The sequence below is a fragment of the Lemur catta genome, chromosome 2, assembly GCF_020740605.2.
Source record: "Lemur catta isolate mLemCat1 chromosome 2, mLemCat1.pri, whole genome shotgun sequence".
NCBI classification, from domain to species: domain Eukaryota; kingdom Metazoa; phylum Chordata; class Mammalia; order Primates; family Lemuridae; genus Lemur; species Lemur catta.
In genome coordinates this window covers 107,914,540-107,935,627 of record NC_059129.1, presented here as the reverse complement: position 1 = coordinate 107,935,627, position 21,088 = coordinate 107,914,540, and the positions used below count along the sequence as shown (strand labels likewise).

The 21,088-nt window shown below is 38.3% G+C and overlaps 1 protein-coding gene across 1 annotated transcript; it reads left to right on the top strand.

Moving 5' to 3' along the window:
* The first annotated feature begins 310 nt into the window (after positions 1 to 310).
* Positions 311 to 20,318, top strand: FAM162B (family with sequence similarity 162 member B). The gene is made up of 6 exons (XM_045542241.1): positions 311 to 355; positions 10,141 to 10,237; positions 10,486 to 10,959; positions 11,108 to 11,216; positions 14,434 to 14,542; positions 19,815 to 20,318. The coding sequence occupies exons 1-6, from the start codon at positions 311 to 313 to the stop codon at positions 19,911 to 19,913; spliced, it is 933 nt and encodes a 310-aa protein (XP_045398197.1). The 3' UTR covers positions 19,914 to 20,318.
* The last annotated feature ends 770 nt before the right edge of the window (positions 20,319 to 21,088 follow it).

Genomic DNA, 21,088 nt, shown 5'->3' with positions numbered 1-21,088 from the left:
TCAAGTTTTCCTTTGATGCTAAGGGAGTACTTGTGTGGTCAACATATAAATGAGGCAAAAATTAAAATTTGAAAGTCTTTATAAATCTTTATTAGAAACATATGCAACGTATTAATGTAACTTTGGTTTCCTGGAGCAAAGCCTCTGTTGTCCCATGCTGATCATAGCCATGGCCTTCATTGGCTTCCAGAGAATTATGTGAAGTGCCACAGCTTCAGAGACAAATCAGACCTGGTCTTTGCCTGGGCAAAGTTTAATGAGAAACACAGGCTTATTTTTAACATCAGGCCAAAAACATGCTACTGGGGCGATGGCATTGGTTACTGGGGATGCATCTACCTTTAGCTGTGAACAGGTGAGCTGAAGGTGTTGAGACCAGAAGGGAGTTTGCATTTCCCCACATGCAAACTCTGCCTTTCCTGGAGCAATGACAGATGAAAACGACAGGAACATAGGGGATCACCAAATGGAAGAAGAGAGGTGTCTAAAGAATATATTATAGAGTGATTTTTAGCCAGGTTCTTGATGAGCAAATAAACATGCCTTAACGTTTGCTTCAGATTGAAAGAGAAACAAAGAAAACTACTAAAACTGGGCATCTATTTATTATTAAGTATTAAAGCTTAAGATTAAAAATAAACAGTTGTTTATTTAATGCTCAAGGAGTTTTCTGCTCAGTCACCTCTATTTCAAATTTCCTTTAAAGAGATATTTATATTCTCTGTCTCCAGTTCTCTCCTCTGGGAGGAACATCCCAACAGGAACTGTTTGAGAGTGAAAGAAAGTACTAACAATAATTATGCCAGGACAACAGGCATCCCGACTTTCTCAGGGAATCTAGGATTCTACCTGTCCTCCCAGTCTCTCCTGAACCCACTTCAGTCGGGCTTTATCCTGCACCACCACACCAGAAATGCTCTCGGTAGGAAACCACATTGTAAAATACAACGATCAATTTTTGTCCTAATTTACCTGACCTACAGCAGTGTTGATCACTCAAACACAAATACAGTTGATCACTCTTCTTCCTCAAGATTCTTTCTTTCTTGACTTCAAGGACACTACACTCTCCAAAATGGAGTGTAGTGTCCTTCTTCTTCCAATATAAGTAGATGCTTGTTTCAGTCTTCTTTGCTGGTTCCTTCTCTAATCCTTGATCTCTTAATGTTGGAGGGTCCCAGGATTCAGATTTTGGTCCTCTTCTCTTTCTACACTCACTCTCTTGGTGATCTCATCCAACCCCTGACTTTAATACCATTCATATGCTGAAAGCTCTCTCATTCATATCCTAAATGCTAGTCTTGTATATTCATATGCCTATTTCACATCTCTACTTGGATGTCTGATAAACATCCGTGATAGTTAATTTTTTGTGTCAACTTGATGCTACAGGCTGAATTATATCTGCCCTGAATTTCATATGTGGAACCCCTAACCCCATTGTGACAGTATTAGGAGATAGAGTTTTTAAAAGGTAATTAAGGTCATATGAGGTCATAAGGGTGGGACCCTAATCTAATAGTGCTGGTTCCCTCATAAGAAGAAGAGACACCAGAGCTCACTCTCTATACCATGTGAGGATACAGTGAGAAGGCAGCCACCTATAGCCAGGAAGAGAGACCTTACCAGAACTGAATCAGCCAGGTCCTTGATCTTGGACTTCCAAGGCTCCAGAACCATAAGAAATAAATTTCTGCTGTTTAAGCTACCCAGTGGTATTTTTTATAGCATCCTGCACATACTAAGACACACAGCTAAACCACGGTACTCAGATATTTGGTCAAACACCAGTCTAGATGTCACTGTGAAGGCATTTTTAGATGAGATTAACATTTAAATCAGTAGACTTTGAGTAAAGCAGATGACTCTCCAGAAATATGGAGGGGCCTCATCCAATCAGTTGAAGGCATTAAGAGAAAAAGACTGAGATCCCCTAAGGAAGAGGAAATTCTGCCTCCAGACTGCCTTTGGACTTGAGCTACAACATCAACTCTTCCCTGGGTCTGTAGCCTGCCAGCCTGCTTTGCAGATTTTAGACTGTAAGACTTGCCAACCCCTACAATAACATGAGTGGTGAGTTAATTCCTTAAAATAAATATCTCTCTCCCTTTCCCTCTCCTTCTTCCTCTGTCTTTTTCTCTGGATAATGCTGACAATATCTCAAATTCAAAATATCCAGAACAGAACTATAGATCTTGCCCATGAAATCCTTTTTGACCTACAATCTTCCCCATCTCACTTAACAGCAACTATATCTTTCACTTTTCTTGATTCTAGGATCCTGTCTTTATCTCATTCCCCATAGCCACTCCAGCAGGAAATTTTGTTGGCTAAAAATGCAAAATATACCCAGAATCTGGCCATTCCTCGTGACTTCCATGGCTAACATCATGATCTAAGCCACTGTGATCATTTACCTGGATTATTTGCAATGACCTCCCGACTATTCTCCCAGCTTCCACCCTTGCCTCACCACAATGTATTATGACTAAATAAGCCGGGTGATCTGTTAAAATCTAAGTCAGAGCATGCCACTCCTCTTATCAAAATCCTCCAATGGATGTCAATTTCATCTAGAGTAAAATTCAAAGACCTTACAGTGGTCTGAAAGGCCGTGTGTGATCTGCTTTCTCCCACCCCAGCCCTCACTCACTTTGCTCCAGCCACACTGGCTTCCTTGCCCTTAACTGAATACTCTAAGTGTGCTCCCTCCTTCGCACAAGCTCTTCCTTCCATGTGAAGCACTCTTTCTCCAGATATCCTCTTGGATGACTCCCTCACTTCAAGTCTTTATTCAAATGTCAGCTCTTTTGTGGGTTCCATCTTGATCGCTCCGTGCAAAATTGCAATCTACCTTCTGTCCATCCATTCTCAATCTCCCTTAACCTTTTCTATTTTTAACATTTTGTTCATACAACTTTTAACATACTAAATTTCCTACTTATAACATTTATTTTTCATATTCTGACTCATCCAAATTGACTAGAAACTTCAAGACAGCAGAGATCTTTGTTTTATCCACTGATATTATCATAAGTGCCTAGAATCGTTTTGTCACATTGTAGTTACCCAACATATATTTTAAAATAAATAGCAGGGTTGAGGCTGGGCATGGTGGCTCATGCCTGTAATCCCAGCACATTGGGAGGCCAAAGTGGAGGGTTGCTTGAAGCTAGGAGTTCGGAACCAGCCTGGGCAACATAGCAAGATCCCTTCTCTACAAAAAAATAAAAAAAATTAGCTGGGCACGGTTGCACACCTGTAGTCCTAACTACTCGAGAGGCTGAGATGGGAGGATCACTTGAGCCCAGCAATTAAAGGTTATAGTGACCTATGATTGCTCCACTGCACTCTAGCCTGGGGGACTGAGCAAGACCCTGTCTCTGAATAATAAAAAAAAGGTAGGGTTGAAGGTAAAGTTGAAAAAAATCTCCAAGAAGTAAGTCAGAGACATGGAAAACACTGGGAAGAAAATTAGAAGATTTAAGGGCTCCAAATCCAAAAAAAAGTTTCCATATATAGAGTACAGAGAAAATGGTGACATGGAATTCATCAAATAAAAATTTCAAGAAATTCCTCATTACTTTCATTACTAAATGGCAAGTTCTCAAAAAAAAAAAAAAATAGAGCCCACAAAGTACCAAGTGCTTCAGATGAGAAGAGATATATGCACTTGGAAGCATCTCATTTTGATGTTTCAGATCACTAGAAAGTCAAAGGAAAAATTCCAAAAGTTTTTAGAGGGAAAAAAAAAAAAGTTTTACTCCAAAGGGTTCAGAATCAGGATATCAGACTTCTCAACAGCAGCATTGGATGTTAGAGTTCAATGGAACAATGTCTTCAAATTCAAAAAGAATATTTTTTCTACTCTAGAACTTTATGCCCAGCCAAGCTTTTGATTAAGAATGAAGTTAACGGGTGCAAAATATAGTTAGATAGTTAGATAGAATGAACAATATTGATAGAACAACAAAATGACTATAATCAACAGTAAGTTAGGATACACTTTAAAATAACTAAAAGAGTGAAACTGGAATGTTCCTAACACAAAGAAATGATAAATGCCTGGGGTGATGGATACCCCAATTACCTTGATTTGATTAATTCACATTGTATGCCTGTATCAAAGCATCACATGTACCCTATAAATATTAATATACACAACTATTATGTATCCATAATTTAAAAATTTTTAAATGTTGAAACAATTAATTAGAAAAATGTATTTCCTTGTAAAGAAAAAAGAATGAGGTTCCTTTTCTGAAATTTATTGGTTAAATAAAATTCTTCAGCATATTAAATACAATATAACATGACAAGGAGCTTTTAATCCAAGCATCCAAGATCTGTTAATGTAATACCCCCACTTTACCTCAAAAAATGAGGAATCACTTTTAATAAGTTAATATTTATTATTTTAAAAAGAACTTTGCAAACTAAGAATAGAAGAAACATTCCTAACCTGATCAAGTCTATCTTCCTCTACTGGGTTGCATAATGTCCTCCCAAAATTCACATGTACCTGAAACCTATAAAGGTAACTTATTTGGAAATAGAGTCTTTACAGATGTAATATGGTTAAGATACAGTCATTCTGGGTTATAGTGGGCCCCCAATCCAAAATGACCGGCATACTTAGAAGAAGAAGGAAACTTAGACATAGAGAAACACAGTGGGGAGAAGGCCATGTAGAGACAGAGGCAGAGATTGGAGGGATGTATCTGCAAGCCAAGGAAGGCCAAGAATTGCTGACAACCACCCAAAGCTGGAAGAGGCACGGAAGAATCCTTTCCTAGAGCCTTGGGATGGAGCATGGCTTTGCCAACACCTTGACTTCAAATTTCTAGCCTCCAGAAACTGAGAGAGAATAAATTTCTATTGTTTTAAGTCACCTAGTTTGTGGTAGTTTTTTATGGCAGTCCTGGAAAACTAATAGACTACCAACCATTTAAGCCAATACAGTAGTCCTCCTTTATCTATGGTTTCACTTTCTATGGTTTTAGTTACCTGTAGCTAACCACAGTCTGAAAATATTAAATGAAAATTCTAGTAATAAACAATTCATAAGTTTTAAATTACATGCCATTCTGAGTAGTGTGATGAAATCTCAGGTCATCCCACTCCATCCTGACCAGGACGTGAATCATCCCTTTGTCCAGCATATCCACACTGTAGATGGTGCATGCCTGTTAGTCACCTAGCAGCTGTCTGGGTTATTGGATCTACTGTCACAGTATTGCAGTTCTTGTGTTCAAGTAACCCTCAACGTACTTAATAATGACCTAAAAGTGCAAGAGTAATGATGCTGGCATAAAGTTATAATTGTTCTATTTTATTATTGCTGTTGCTAATCTCTCACTGTGCCTAATTTATCAATTTAACTTTTTTCATTGATATGTATGTATAGGAAAAAACATGGTATTATATAGGGTTGGGTACTGTCTGCACTTTCAGGCATCCATTGGGGGTTTTGAAACATATTCCCTGTGGATAAGGGGGATTACTATATTAGACTTCATGGTGAAACTTTAAAAGTACTCCCATTGAAGTCAGGGACAAAATCCATTATACAGTTTCTTATAAACATTGTTCTCGAGGTCATAGCCAATGATTACAAAGAGATATAAAAATGGAAAAAAATAGAAATACCTTTTTTTGATGATACAATTATGTAAATAATGTATGAACAGAACTAATAAGAAAGTTCAGCAGGATTGATGGATACAAGATCAACATAGAAAATTCAATTTCATTTCCATACATTGGTGATAACCCATCAGAAACTATCACTGAAAAATATTTATTACCCAAGTAACAAAAACTATAAGGTACCTAGAAAGAATAATAATAATAATTAAATGATTTGAGGTAATAGTTCCCTGCCAATTATCTTTAACAAATTTTGATGTAAATCTTCATTATCATGGTGATAAATAATGATTAAGTTAGTATTTGTAGATGGTGGTATAATAAGAAATGTGAAAAAAAACACCCATTTAGTCTCTGTTCTTTTTATCACCATGCCTAAATATTATTGTGCTTCAGACTGGAAATTTGAAATCAGTAAGCGTAAACCCAACTATAAAGGTTTGAAACAGACAAAAAAATTTATTTTGACGAGTTGATTTTTATTCCTGAATAAGCAAAATGTTCAAATATATCAGTTCCTAATTTCTGAGAAAACATGAGTATATAACCTAAGAGAGACAAGCAGCTGAGAAAAGTTAACGGAGAATGGTACCAGTGCATGTAGGGCCAGAGCTAGTTGTCTCAGGGAATTCGAGGTGGCATCATTCACAGCACGATTTTGCATGAACTTCCCTCTTTAACCGTAACTACATAGGTAAGGAATTATATTGTAGATGTATAATGAGTGTGATTAATTTTGCAAGACCACTCATGCATTCATGTGTAAGGGGGTGGTGTGGGACGAGGAGCTGGAAAAGCACTAGGGAGTCATCACAAAATTTTATCCAAGCATGCAGATTTGAACCATGTGGTCATTATTGCACTCAAGAGTGAGAAGCCTGTAACAGATTAATTCTTGGAACCATAAAAGGCTAACTTTATCATGCAAGATTATTGCTAAGAGCTTTGGAAGTTGAAATTAATCACTGAGGCCTGAGGCTGCTCCACCATAAAATGATTAGGCAATTGCATACAATCTAACATATACAAGAGAGTCTTGATAGCTGTTAAACGAGACTACAAACATAACCTTTCAGCCAAAGAATGTGAGAGACATGGCCATTGCAAATGGACATATGCCCCTTTACTGTCTGGGGGGCAGTTTGCTTAAACTATACTTCATAAATGTGCATACATTTCAGATTTGCTATTTCTAGAACAAATAAAAGCTGTGTATTATTGAAAAGAGGCTTTGAACAGTTCTTATCTGTAGGAGCAGTTAGTCCAACCTGCTTTCTTCTGAATGTATTTCTCAGACTAATTTGAACACTGGGACAAGCAACTCAGCCCACTCAGTCACACCCAGATGAACACTGTCACACACACACAGTGTCGACCCCACCCCTACAAGCCAGAAGTAAACTGTGATGCTAGTTGACAGCTATTGAGAATCACTATTAGCAGCACAGAGTAATTAAATGTCACCTGCCTTCCCGTGGTTAGTGACATTTTAAGTGGCTAAGGATATGCCAAGGGCAGAGAATTCAAATCAGACCATGCAAAATATCAGAAAGGCCTCTATGAGGGAGTGACAACTATGCTGACACCTAAAAATGAGGAGGTAGTAAACATGTGAGGCCAGAGCAAATGCAAAGACCCTGAGATGACAGCAATCTTGCCCTGTTTGAGAAGCTCAAAGGAGACCAATGTGACTGGAACATGTGGAAAAGGATGAGCAGTCGGAGTTGAGCTTGGAGAGGTAAGCGGGGCAGGTCGGATGGGGTCCTGTAGCTCTTAGTTAAGAGTTTCAATTTTATTTTAAGCACAGAGTGCTTAGAACCACTGGAATATTTTCCCACGATAGAAAGACTATCTGATTTATGTTTTTCTAAAAGATCACAACCAGACTACGTTTTGATGTTATCATCAGCCATGACTGTAAGAACCCAGGCCATGTAAATATATATTTAGAAAATAAGAGCAAGAACAATCAACAAATTTTCTCATGTTCCCATGAGATTTTGTTTTTAAGTTCTCAGTGTCAGAATAATTTCAAAATGCTCCCTCATGTTTCTGGTGTCCCTTCTGTTGCTGGTGTCCTAAGTGCATGCTTAGTGACTGGTAGGTAACAGGCCCTCATCTGGGCCACACACTTGATAAAGTTGCCTGAAGCATTAGAGACCACAGTGAGCTGAGTTCCCCATAAACTGTCACTTTAGAACTTTCCTTACAGACTAGTAGAGGATTGGGAAACAAATTAGTTAAGGTCCCTCCGGGCTCTTTCTCTGGCAGCAGGTCATTTCCTGTGTGGGAACAGCATCCCAGCCAGACTGGGAGCTCCTGGGCCAGCTCTGCAGCTCTGTCTTTGCATCCCTTGCTTTAGTCCAGCAAGAAGCACATAGCTTTCAATGAAAAGAAAAGAAAAAAGAAAGAAAGAAAGAAAGAAAAGAAAGAAAGAAAGAAAGAAAAGAAAGAAAGAAAGAAAGAAAGAAAGAAAGAAAGAAAGAAAGAAAGAAAGAAAGAAAGAAAGAAAGAAAAGAAAAAAAAATTACCCTCAGTCTACACTATCACTTTATTTAAAATCTGTTCCTACTCATAACAGTGTATCATCATATAAAGTCAACAAATTAGCTGTAGGAAATGGAAATGTAAACCATGCCAATCAAAAACAAGGCTTAAAGAAACAACACTGACAAAAGGACATTCACATAAATTACATGAACCTCTTTGGGTTGAAAAATAACTTAGAATGGAATGGATAAAATGAAACTACCATGGATTGATAATAAGCTCTGTGAGAGGTAAAGATTTTTGTTTGGTTACCTGCTATAACCTCAGAGCCTAGAACAGTGTCCAGCACATAGCAAGCACTCAATAAATATTTGTTTAATGAATAAATGTGCTATTCTGGTTAAAAAAAAAAAGAAATAAAATACAATTAGTTTTTTTCTTTTATTAGAAGTTGATTTGAGTTTTTTAAAATTTGTTCTAATTCTAGAACTAAAGAAAAGATCTGTTGTGCAGCTGTAAACAATTTATTTTATGTAGACCACTGCCAAATAGTGATATTTTAATCCCATCAGGGATAAAAAAAAATAGGATGCAAATTGTTCCTTCTTTCATAAAGAGAAACCTTTCTCTCATCAGTTAAGAACGCTTATTCTCTTGCTTTATAGTTCTGCAATATTAGAGAAGCTCAAATTAGAAAATCCTGTGTAGATGCATGACATTTGGTTCTCTCCAGGGAAATGAACTTATTTAGCTAGATTAATATTCCTTGGTTATTTCTCAGAGATGGTCTTCTCTAGCTTTATGGATATTCCCTCTCAATGATGTGAAGACAAATAAAATACCAAAAGAAAAAAACCACGTTTCAGTAATTGGAGAGAATTTTCAAGTAGCATAATGCTGCAGCAATCAGATATTATCTGTGGCAACACATCTTCTCAGGCAGGAATTCGTTCAGTTCAGTTCCATACCTATGTATTTGGAGGCTGCCATGTGCAAGGCAACATGACAGACACAGGAGATACAAAGTTGAAAGGGGCATAGATTGTCCTGAAGTATTTCAGTCTTTTCTTAAACTAGGTTAGATGGACTCTATTTTGAAGACTTGCATTCATCTATTCATTTATTTAACAAATACTTACTAAATATCCACTATGTGATAATTTTTCCAGCTCTTTAGTGTGGGAATGAAATAATAAATCCTGAAAATCAGGGAGCTCACCATTCCCCACAGGAGATACCATGAATTAAAAGGCCCTTGGGTTTTGACACTAGTTAAATAAAGAAACCACATCTTTTGAAGTGTTATTACTGTGCAGGCACATTTAGAGAGGCATCCCTAACCGTCCTTTCTAAATAGCCTCCCACCCTGCCCCTGCTTACTTTTTTTTTTCATCTTGTTTTATTTTTCTTTATCCACTAATCCTCACCTGACATCATCACTGCTCTCTCCCCAGCTCTGAGAGGTAGCTGGCACATAGAAGGTTTTGGTAGTCTTTGAATGAACGAACTTAAAAGATATTAATAGGAATTGTGGTTTTACAAATGTGACCAAGACTTATAACAAATGATTTGTTCATGATTATGTAACTTTTAAGTCACAAATCTGGGATTTACACCTACATGTGAGGGCAAAGCCCTTGTTCTTTTCACAAGCGCTCCTCTAAGTGCGGAAGTCTTTACAGAGCTATTAATGTGTCCTCTTTTGTTAATCACTGTTAAGTGAAAGACACTTGGCTGGCTGGGAGTTACACAGAAGTTCTTGCCTTCAAGAGCCTGACAGTCTCTAGTTAGGAGGAAAAATATCTGGAAATCAAATGACGCGTGTAAAGCAGGGTCTAGTTAGGAGAAGAATCTCACAGGCAGTATAACAGGAGAAGGGGGTGAGCACTTTCACTTGGCTGGGCGGCCTGTAGTCTGCGAAAACGAACAAGTAAATTGGGTTTTTGTACAACCCTTCTCTCAGACTATGGAGTATAAGTCTCTGTTCCCATTTAATGCCAGAGAATAGTAGATTCTCCCCCCGGCCCCGCTGCTTTCAGCAGAGGGGAGATGGTGGAAAGTGACAGAAGAAAGGCACATTTTGAGGTGAGTCCGGAGAGTTCGTGGGCTTACTAAGAAATGAACAGGTAGAGAAAAACAATTGGAGGAACTGAGGTTGTTCTGCCTCGAAAAAGTATGGAGGTAGGGGTGGGGTGAGAGCTAACTTCAAAACAATCTCGTACTGGGGAAATCAGAAGTTTGTCGAGTGCCCTTACACTTGCTTGGTAAATATTTGAAGTTTCCTGCAGTTGAAGGACTGCTGTCTCTTCCTGGAGAAGAGAGTTTAGTTTTATTCTCCCTGGCCAGAAACGGTGGCATCTAAGGCTGAAAGCCCGACGGAAACACATTTCTACTCAATACAAGACACACATTTAAAAGCAGAGCTGAGCGCGCCGTCTCAGGAGGCGGTGAGCCTACGCGTTCCGGACTTTCCAAACAGAGACCGGCCGCTCCCGGGGGAAACCGCCTCTGGGGCCGCATCCTCGCTGCCGCATCCCCGGGTCACCGGCTGGGGGCGGGGACCGGGAGCTGAGAGTGCTCGCGCCGGGCGGGGCGTGGCGGGCTGGGGGCGGGCAGGAGGCGCAGAGAACGCTCTCCGGTTCGGGCTGCGGGTGCGGTGCGGGTGCGACGCGGGCGAAGCGCGCAGCATGCTCGCGGCCGTGGGGAGCCTCCTGCGCCTCGGCCGGGACCGCTTGGTCCGCTGCCCCCCTTTTCCGCCCTGGGGTCTTACCTGCTACTCCAGCGGCGAAGCCCCCAGGGGCTCGGGGCCCCACGGTCCAGGTGAGCCGGAGTTCGGGAGGGAACGGCCCGGGGGGACGTGGCTACGGAAGGGCGGACGGGGGGGCCAGGCCGGGAGTCCCGGCTGAGCGCGCTGACCCACCGTGCCGCGGGTCTGTTCTCCGGCCCCTCTCTGTCGCTTTCTCGGCAGGGAAGGTTCACAAGGTCCTCGTCCAGCACCGGCCTTCGCAATTCGACAAGAAAATCCTGCTGTGGACCGGGCGTTTCAAATCGATGGAGGAGATCCCGCCTCAGGTCCCGTAAGTGTGGCGGGTGCGGCGCGGGAGAGAGCCGGGCCGGGCCGCGAGGGCTGCGGGGTTCTCTCACCTCTGAGCGGCGCCGCCCGCGGCGACGGCGGCCTCGGGGCCACGCAGTTCGCAGTAACACTCGCCGCGAGAGGAATTTAGCTGCACCGCCCTAGGGCGGCTAAACGTCAAGTTCTTTGACTAGACGGGGGGCCGCTAAGCTTTACAGGGGATGATTGCAGAAGAGTGAAAATCCAGAAGTTCTGTGGGCGCTTCCACCGTGGCCAGACACCGGTCTCCGGCAAGCTCCGAGCAGGCAGGCGAGGCAGCGGGGCCCCCAGGCCGGACAGAAGGCGCGGTCCCGGCGCGCACCGCACCCAGGGAAGGGCCCCTTAGGCCGTGGCCCGTGCGGCGGCTGGAGGGTCTGGGGGAAGCCGCACCCACGCGGCCTCCTCTTCGGAGGAGACAGACGCCTGGAGGATGAGGTTCCGCGGCCTTCTGGGCGCCGGGTCGGCTCGGGTTGGGCCGCGCAGGCGTGGCAGCCTGTTTGACCTCCTCGACGCCAAACCCAAGACAGAGGGACGCTGAATGGTAAATGGCAAAACTCAAGCTAACAACTGCACGTGTAGGGTAACGTAACCTGTAAAATAAATAGATGGATAGACAGTAAATGTAACCTGTAAAAAACCATCTTTCTGCAGCTTCAGTTCATGCCTTTCGCAGCACTTTTACAAGGGAATGAGTAAAAAGAGAGGGACAGAAACTAAGAATAAAATAAATCTACTACTTTCTAAACTGATTTTTTTTTAAAGGAAGACTGAAACCATAATAGCAAAGAAAGATTTCAGAGATTCTGTATATTATAGTTGCACGATGTAATGGATGCCTATTAGAACGGGTAAGGGAAACTCCGGCCTGTGTTTTGTTCTTCACATACTGCCTGCAGTTTTACCGTTTTAGTTTGCCATTTACCGAAAGCATCTCAAGAAAATGGCAGGAGGGGGGACAGGTAGGGGGCGGAAGGTAGTGGGAAATGTACAACCAATAATGAATTCTGAAATATTTTCATTAGTTTCTTGGATCAAGTTACTTAATGAAGAATGGTCGTGAAATCTGAAATAGCATGGCATTTAAAATCTGTTTTCAGCATTTATGCAACTACAGAGATATTTTGTAATATTACAAAACAAATTTTGTTTTCCTTGAGATCCGTAGACTCCAAACTACAGACTTACCCCAAAGCAGAAATTAGCCTTAGAAAAGACGTTATCATCACAAGCTGTGGTTATCAAATTTTAATAGATACCTGAGAATTTAATACTTTAAATGCCAAATGAAGAAGTAAAAAGAACATAAACAAAACAAAAAATAAAACACACACCCTCAGTTTGTTTGAATTTTGATTTCTAGTGCCATAACAGAGTAATCAAGAATGTAAAGAACCAGCATTATTGTAATTTAATGTTTGTCGAGAGAACCTATGCCCAGTGCCCAGTATTGGATTAACATAGCTGTGTATGTGGAGAGACCCATTTTACAGAAATAATTTAATTTCCCCAGGGACACAGTCAAAATGAGTATTATAAACAGGAGCATTTAACTATAAACAAGGTGCCTATAAAAAGCGTTATAGTTTGGGGTTGGAAACATGTATTTGAATAGTTTTTATTATGTCCCATAATCTTTTTTTAAGTATTGCTATTTAGGACGGATATTCCTATTGAGCTAAGTGTTAGACTTACGATACAAACAGCTTTCACTTTTTATGCTCTTACTGGACATATACTAAACAAGTGACCTATAATTTTTGTATCATACACTAATTATATTTAATAATAATTGTACTTTTTCTTGTTCTTTCAGTGCTAAACTAATTTGGTATAATAGATCAAAGCCAGATGGATGGGTAAAACTATAATTTTTGTATCATACACTAATTATATTTAATAATAATTGTACTTTTTCTTGTTCTTTCAGTGCTAAACTAATTTGGTATAATAGATCAAAGCCAGATGGATGGGTAAAAAGGATCAGAGCTTTTAGGTTCCATCTGGAACAAAAGTTAGCAACAAATATAATCTAATAATGTCTCCATATATCCAGTGTCACTGATTGAACCTGTTTGCAACTAACATGTTAAAACTTACATTATTCTGCCTAAAATCTAAGGAAAACAGTCTAGATACTGGTTTTCTGTGGTCTTCCAACTAGTGGAAAAAATAAGTTTTTCATTTTTAAGAGAAATTGCAAGTTGTCTTTCTGGAATTTTTTTTAAATGTAACTATGGTCTACTTAAACTTAACATTAGATAGGAAAGAATGCCGATGAATATATTCTGAAGAATCAAGTGCTTTAGTTATGCATATTTACAAACTACCACTTCACATTATTGCAAATTGTTAAAGTTCATTTGGATATAAAAGCCCCTCAGGCCTGATTCCCTTTGTAACACTACTTTGCAAGTAGTATTGTTAAAATCTTAGAAAACTTGCATGTAACTTTATTAGCAAATAAGATTACCTCATATTTAAAGTACGATTGCTTAGTACTTAAGTACTATTTCAGAGTAATACCAAGAAAATGAAGGTGTCTTTTGTCTTTTTCTTTGACAAATTATTGTAATTTTAATCACTTCTTTTGAAAACTTTCTGAAAAGCCATGAAGGAAACACCCTTTCTCTAACAGTCATTTTCACAAAATGTATAATAATCTCTTTTCAGAATAGGATGGCAAGGAGCAAAGACAGATTGGGAAGCCAGTGAAAAAAATAAGTGATGAAAGTGAGTTTTAAAAAATTGAGGGGCCCGGCTAACTCAGTCAGTACAGCATGAGACTCTTAAAAAATAATAATCTATTAAAAATGGAAAACAAAGCCTAGGTAACACAGAGGCTGAGTGAATACAAGTCATAGACATACATATGCTTTAATCCTACTTTTATTCCAACTAATGAATAAAAATAATGGAGAGTCAGGTCATAATCTCTAGTATTTATATTTTGAGCAATCAGAAACTAAATATACTACACTATGGTTTTATAGTGGCTAACATTAGTTTAATATCTGAATAAATAATTTGAAATTGGTAAGATAATGGGGTAGCATTTGGAAATCTTTCACACCTGCAGTTTGCATTCAGGGAAATTTTTGAAATATCTACATAGCAAATCATCTGTTGATGTAAGAAAACCATACTGCTTTAATATAATTAACAAAATACACATCTTGGTTTAGGCCAGAAATGATAGATGCTGCAAGAAACAAAGCTCGAGTAAAAGCTTGTTACATAATGATTGGACTCACGATTATCGCCTGTTTTGCAGTGATAGCATCAGCCAAAAGGGTGAGTACCTTCTTAAAATAAAGATGGACTTGTGAATTTTCAGAAATGTTATGGGCTTTGTTCTCAATTCAGGGATTATTGCTGTTCTTTAATGTAAGAACAAAATTTTCTCTTTGAGACCCAAAGCCACTGACATATATCTATCACACTAGAAACAAATTTGTTCATGGAAATTTGAGTCAATAAATTAATTCTATGGCCAGGAAGGACAAAAACTTGTTTCCACTTATAAACAAAAACAAGACAATTTAAAGCCTGTTTAAAATATGTACAATAAGGAGAATTTTGTTGTATGAGAGTTATCCAGACTAGATTTTTCCTTTTTTTTAAATGTTTTATTTCAGCATATTATGGGGGTACAGATGTTTAGGTTACGTATATTGCCTTTGCCCCATCCGAGTCAGAGCTTCAAGTGTGTCCATCCCCCAGACGGTACGCACCACACCCATTAGGTGTGTATACACCGATCCCCTCCCCTACCATCTGCCTGACACCCAATGAATGTTATTACTATATGTGCACTTAAGTGGTGATCCGTTAATACCAATTTGATGGGAGTACATGTGGTGCTTGTTTTTCCATTCTTGTGACTACCATTTGATCCAGCAATCCCATTACTGGGCATCTACCCCCAAAACCAAAAGACAGTCTATAAAAAAGACATCTGCACTAGAATGTTATAGCAGCACAATTCTCAATTGCAAAGATGTGGAAACAACCCAAGTGCCCATCAATACATGAGTGGATTAATCAAATGTGATACATGTATACCATGGAGTTCTACTCAACCACAAAAAACAATGGTGAGATAGTACCTCTTGTATTATCCTGGATAAAGCTGGAGCCCAGTCTACCAAGTATCACAAGAACAGATTGTTCCTTAAACCATGAACTCAATTAGCTATTGCATAGAATTATGAAATAGTTAGAAATGCAAAGTTGGCAGTGATTTTCAAGGCCATGAGTCTTCTCTTCTTTGATCTTCTCAGTTTCTAACAACTTCTGTCTTAGAGCTCTCCTCTGGACACACTCCAGTTTACCAGTCTTTCTCTTCACTGTGGCACCTGCAACTGAACCTATCAGAGCCAGATTATAACTTCCTTAGTTATGAACACTGCATTTCAAGGTGCATCCATATAACAGAATAGTTTGCTTTGCTCCACACATCCTCACTCTCTGGACATATTTAGACAATTACCATTTTGCCTAATTCTATGATTCTGTTCTGTTTCTGTTTACTCCTCAGGTGCTCATGTGTATCTGAGCCCACTAACTTCACACAGAGACTAGAACCTATAAGCTGATTAATATTATATAAATGTCCATTCATTCCTATCTGCTTGGAAAAGAACCTATGGTTTGAAATTGTTCTTGTCAAATGGAAAAATTTTTAAATATTTACTGGGCTGAATACTCAAACATGTAAATAAATTTGATCATCTCTTGTTTTTAACCTACCCCACATAAATGATAGCCTGCCAAATTGAAGATTCTCTAGTTTCTAGGAATGTTTTAATGGTTAATATATTGCCTCTTCTACAATAAAAAATACAAACATTAATTAGATAACTTGTTTACTTAGAATAGCCTTCTAATGATTTATTTACAATAGTACTTTAAAATAATGTTTTTCAAACTGGGAATTACATATCCCCAAATGAAGCAAGAAGACCAATTACTCTCAATATGTCTATTTTATCAGCAAATTGGCACGTTAGAGATCTCCAATATTATTATTTTATTTTCAACACACATGATTTGAATTGCAGAAAAGTTTTTTTTCCTTGTAGATGAAAATCCTATGTTTCAAATACAATTCTGAGTCAGTAGCCAGAATTTTTCTGTGTGAAGCTGACACAAATAACTTTGACTAAAACAGCAACTGAGAATTGAGTTCTGTTATAGTACCAGTTATTTTATTATTTCCTCTTCTTGAAAAGTGTGATAGCAGACACACTGATTTTCAATCATTAATACACTAAATATTTTTTAGTACCTGAAACATGCCAGACACTATGCATGTTATTAGAATACCGTGGCAAAAAAAAAAAAAAGATAAAACAGGTATTTTCTAGTGGGGAAAATGTAGAGTAATCAAGTAAACGAATAAACTAAAAAGATGATTAGGAATTCTTAGTGCAGTGAAGGAATGAACAGTATGATAAAATAGTAAGACCCTGGGAGAGGCCATTTTAGATGGGTTGGTAAGGGAATCCCTCTCTGAGGAGGATGAGAATAAGCTAGCCATGGCAAGACCAGGGGGAGAAAGGAAGCATATGCAAAGCCTAGAGATGAGAAAGGGTTTCCTGTATTAAAAAAGAGCTGGTCTAGATGGAGCATAATGAGCACAGAAAAGATGGTTTGCAACACCGAAAGTCTAGAAGTATCAGGACCTTATTGGTCACTGCAAATAGTTTAGATTTTGTAGTAAACATATTGGAGAGTGGAGAATTTTAAGCAAGCTAGTAACAAGATTTTAAAATTTTCGTTCTCCTGCCTATTCAACAACCAGTGTGTGTGTGGGGGGGGGGGGGGAGACTCTACTTAAAATGGCAAAAACAATAAAAGATAAAGTACTTAAGAATAAATTTTGGCCAGGTGCGGTGGCTCACGCCTGTAATCCTAGCCCTCTGGGAGGCCAAGGAGGGTGGATCGCTCGAGGTCAGGAGTTCGAGACCAGCCTGAGCGAGACCCCGTCTCTACTAAAAATAGAAAGAAATTATCTGGCCAACTAAAAATATATATAGAAAAAAATTAGCTGGGCATGGTGGCGCATGCCTGTAGTCCCAGCTACTCGGGAGGCTGAGGCAGGAGGATCGCTTAAGCCCAGGAGTTTGAGGTTGCTGTGAGCTAGGCTGACGCCACGGCACTCACTCTAGCCTGGCCAAAAAAGTGAGACTCTGTCTCAAAAAAAAAAAAAAAAAAAAAAAAAAGAATAAATTTTAAAATTGTGCAATATATATGAAAGCAACTTTTAAGCACTACTAGTGGCCACAAGAGAAAACTTGACTGAAAAAATTTCATGATCTTGGATAAGAAGACTCAACATCTTAAAGAGGGCAGTCTTCTATAAATCTATAAAGTTGACATGATAGTAATAAAATAGCAACAGGATTTGTTTTGGAAGTAGACAGTCTAAAATTCATATCGAAAAAGATAGAAAATACTAAAAATATGTAGTACTAAGGGAGGACTAGCTCTAAAAGATATTAAAACAAAACTACAATAATTAAAACTGCATTACTGGCATATGAGTAGATATGCAGCTTAATAGAATTGCATTCAAATCACAACATTACATGATGATTCAATATATGAAATAGTGGCTTTATAGATGAGTGGAGAAACATAAGTTAGTCAAGAAATGATACTGAGATATACCCTTCAAAAAACAAAAACAAAACTCTTAGCTTACCAACTGTGCCATTGCTCTTGGCAAACCTTTCCAGTAGACCTGTCTATACACATGGTCTCCAAGTTCCCCCTCCCATTCACTGTTTGATCAGGCTTTTGCCCCAACACGTCCACCAAACTGCTCTTATCAGGGCCACCAATGATATTCATGATTCTCACCTTTGTTGACCTCTCAGCATTTGACACATCTGATCTCTCCCTCCCTTTTTTTAAAAACTTACAATAAATTCTATTTTGTTTGCAAATGACACAGAAACACTTTCCCTAAAATTTCACAAATATGTGTAAATAATATAAAACCTTTTTGTCTTCACAAAAAAAGATTAATATAAGAATATTTTCATAGAATAACAATATAATTGATATACTTTATTATTGTCAAAAACTTTGCAATTTTATGTTTGGTTATAATCTCATGACAACTGAAAAATGCCACATATTGATACGCAGATCCAATAGAAGAAATACATCATTAGCTGTGATTACTAAATCATGATTCTAATTTTTAATTTTATCCACCAATTATGCAAAAGCTTTTGTTAAAGTTTGTCCAGTAATTCTTGACATCCCTGATGTTCAACAGCTATTTATTCTTGCAAAATAATTAGGCGTTTTATATTCTGTACAAAATGTATTCAAAACCCACATAAACCGTTAAGAGACTTTGTTTTAAGCTTACAAAATTTTTCATATAAGTATTTGAAGATACTATGTCATTTTCTTGCAAAAAAAGGAACCATTCTCAGACATCCATTTAACAGTGCTGAAAATCACTCCAGGCATACCTGGGAGCAGTTGCAGATTCAGTTCCAAATCTGAACTGAATGATGCTCCCATATATGGAGATGTGTAAGGCTGGGGAAAGACTGGTAGGCATGAGGGACAAAGTATAGTAAGTAAGTTCTCTATTTTGAATATATTAAGTGTGAGATGCATATTAGACATTCACCAATATCTATTAAATTTTGATTTATTTTACTAAGGACTGTGTATGCTTTTCAGTCTGTGAGGATCTATAGCTTTCCTCACTTCTGAAAAAGTCTAAGCTGTCATAACTTCACATATGGCCTCTTCACCCATTCTATCCTTTCTTCCTATTACAAATGTATGTTAGAACTTACAGTTCTATTCGCCATGTCTCTTAGCCTCCCTTTTCTACTTTTTGTGTCTTTATCTCTGTGCTGAATTTAGATTATTTCCTCAGATCTATTTTCTAGCTAGAGTTTTTACCTCTTAATTATGGTGCTGAAATATCTGTTCTTTTCACAGGCAGTTTTTCTCCCAGATAAATGCCTAGTTTCCTTACCAGTCGCTTGGGCTGGTGAGAGGAGTTTCAGTCACTTCATAGGAGTTCCTTTTCCTGATTCCTTCTGCTTTCAACCCTATTCCCAAGATCCAAGTCCTGGACTCACCATTCTGTGCAGGTATTAAACTTCCAGCCCATAGGTGTGCAGGCCAATATTTTTCCCAACTGCCCCCTGACCAAAATCATGTCCTTCCATCCTGGCTTCAGTCTCTTCTATTCCCCACCAATTCATGCCTTGAGTTTCTTCCATTTCTGATACTTGAGGATTTCTTTCTTGATTTGGGGCATATTTTTTGTTATACTTTATCCAACAAACATGTCTATGTGTGCCGAAAGAGGATAGGGGCAGATTTCTGACATCAGCTGTCCTGCTGCCTGGAAGTCTAACAAGTAATTTTTTTTCCATACCAAAGGGCCATTTTTCTTGGATACTGTTTGTGACAGATGTTTGACGTTACTTCTCTTTTTTTTACAGAGTCTCCTCTGTGTATGTTTAGCTAAAATACAAATTTTTCCAGAGAGTGACAATGCTTTGCTTTGTTTTCTTTGCAGGCTGTACAACGACATGAATCCTTAACAAGTTGGAACCTGGCAAAAAAAGCTAAGTGGCGTGAAGAAGCTGCCTTAGCTGCACAGGCCAAGGCTAAATGATAGTCTAAGTGGCAGAGTGTTCTCCTGAATACCATCCCTGTCATCAAAAACAATAGAAGATAGGAAAAATAGAATATTTAACAAAATAATCACTATGATTTTATTCTGTCAACAAGAAACACAAGATCTTTTTTATTTTTATTTTTTACCAAACTTTTATTGAAGTATATCATACATTCAAAAGAGTGCACAAAAGTGTATACAGCTTAATAGATTTTTTACATAGTGAACACACCTGTGTAACCGCTGCCAAGGTCAAGATGTAAAACAACAACAGTACTTTAGAACCTCCTTCCTGCCCTTTCTCAATCATTAATCCCCAGAGGTAACCATTGTTCTGAGTTTTATAACCATAGATTAGTTTTTCCTGTTTTTGAGCTTTATATAAATGGAATTTATGCAGTATGCATGTGTGTGTGTATTCTTTACTTAACATAGTTATAAGGTTCATCCACAAATTGTGTGTAGCCTTAGTTCGTTCATTTTTATTGATTCTGTTTTATGAATATGCCACAATTTATTTGAATATTTGGTTCATTTTGGCCACTGAAAATCATGCTAAGACATGCACTTCGGGCATGTCATTAAAATGAGATTGAACTAAATCATTAAGGGCTCCTTAAAATCAAAATTAATTTTTAAACAAAGTTCCACTGTATTTGGTAACCAGATAGTCCCTCTGGTTATTTTTTTCATAGTTTACAACTAGGTGAAATAGCTTTGAAGTCTTACAAACCAAGGACTATTAATTCCAAAATCTATTCTCCAAATGATAAAGTACTAAAACAGTAATTGTAAAAGCAATTTTTAAAATGACAAAAACATTAGAGAAAGAAAAATGGTCTTCAAACTTAAGTCTTAAAAAAACTTTTTTAAGTTATATATCTCATACTCAAATGTCTTTAATTTAGAATCTGTTACTTTTTAAACAATAAATGTAGGCAGTTGAAAAGATATAATTTCTGGTATATTGTATATTGCATGTACTGTAAGTATATTTTTCATCATAACCTTGAAGCTATGGGGGATGTCTACCTTATAATTTTAAGGACAAAGCCTGTCCTTATCATCAAACTAACGAACCAAATTGAACTTACACAGTCATGTATCACTTAATGATGGGGATACCTTCTGGAAAAGTGCATCATTAGGTGAGTTTATAATTGTGTAAACAT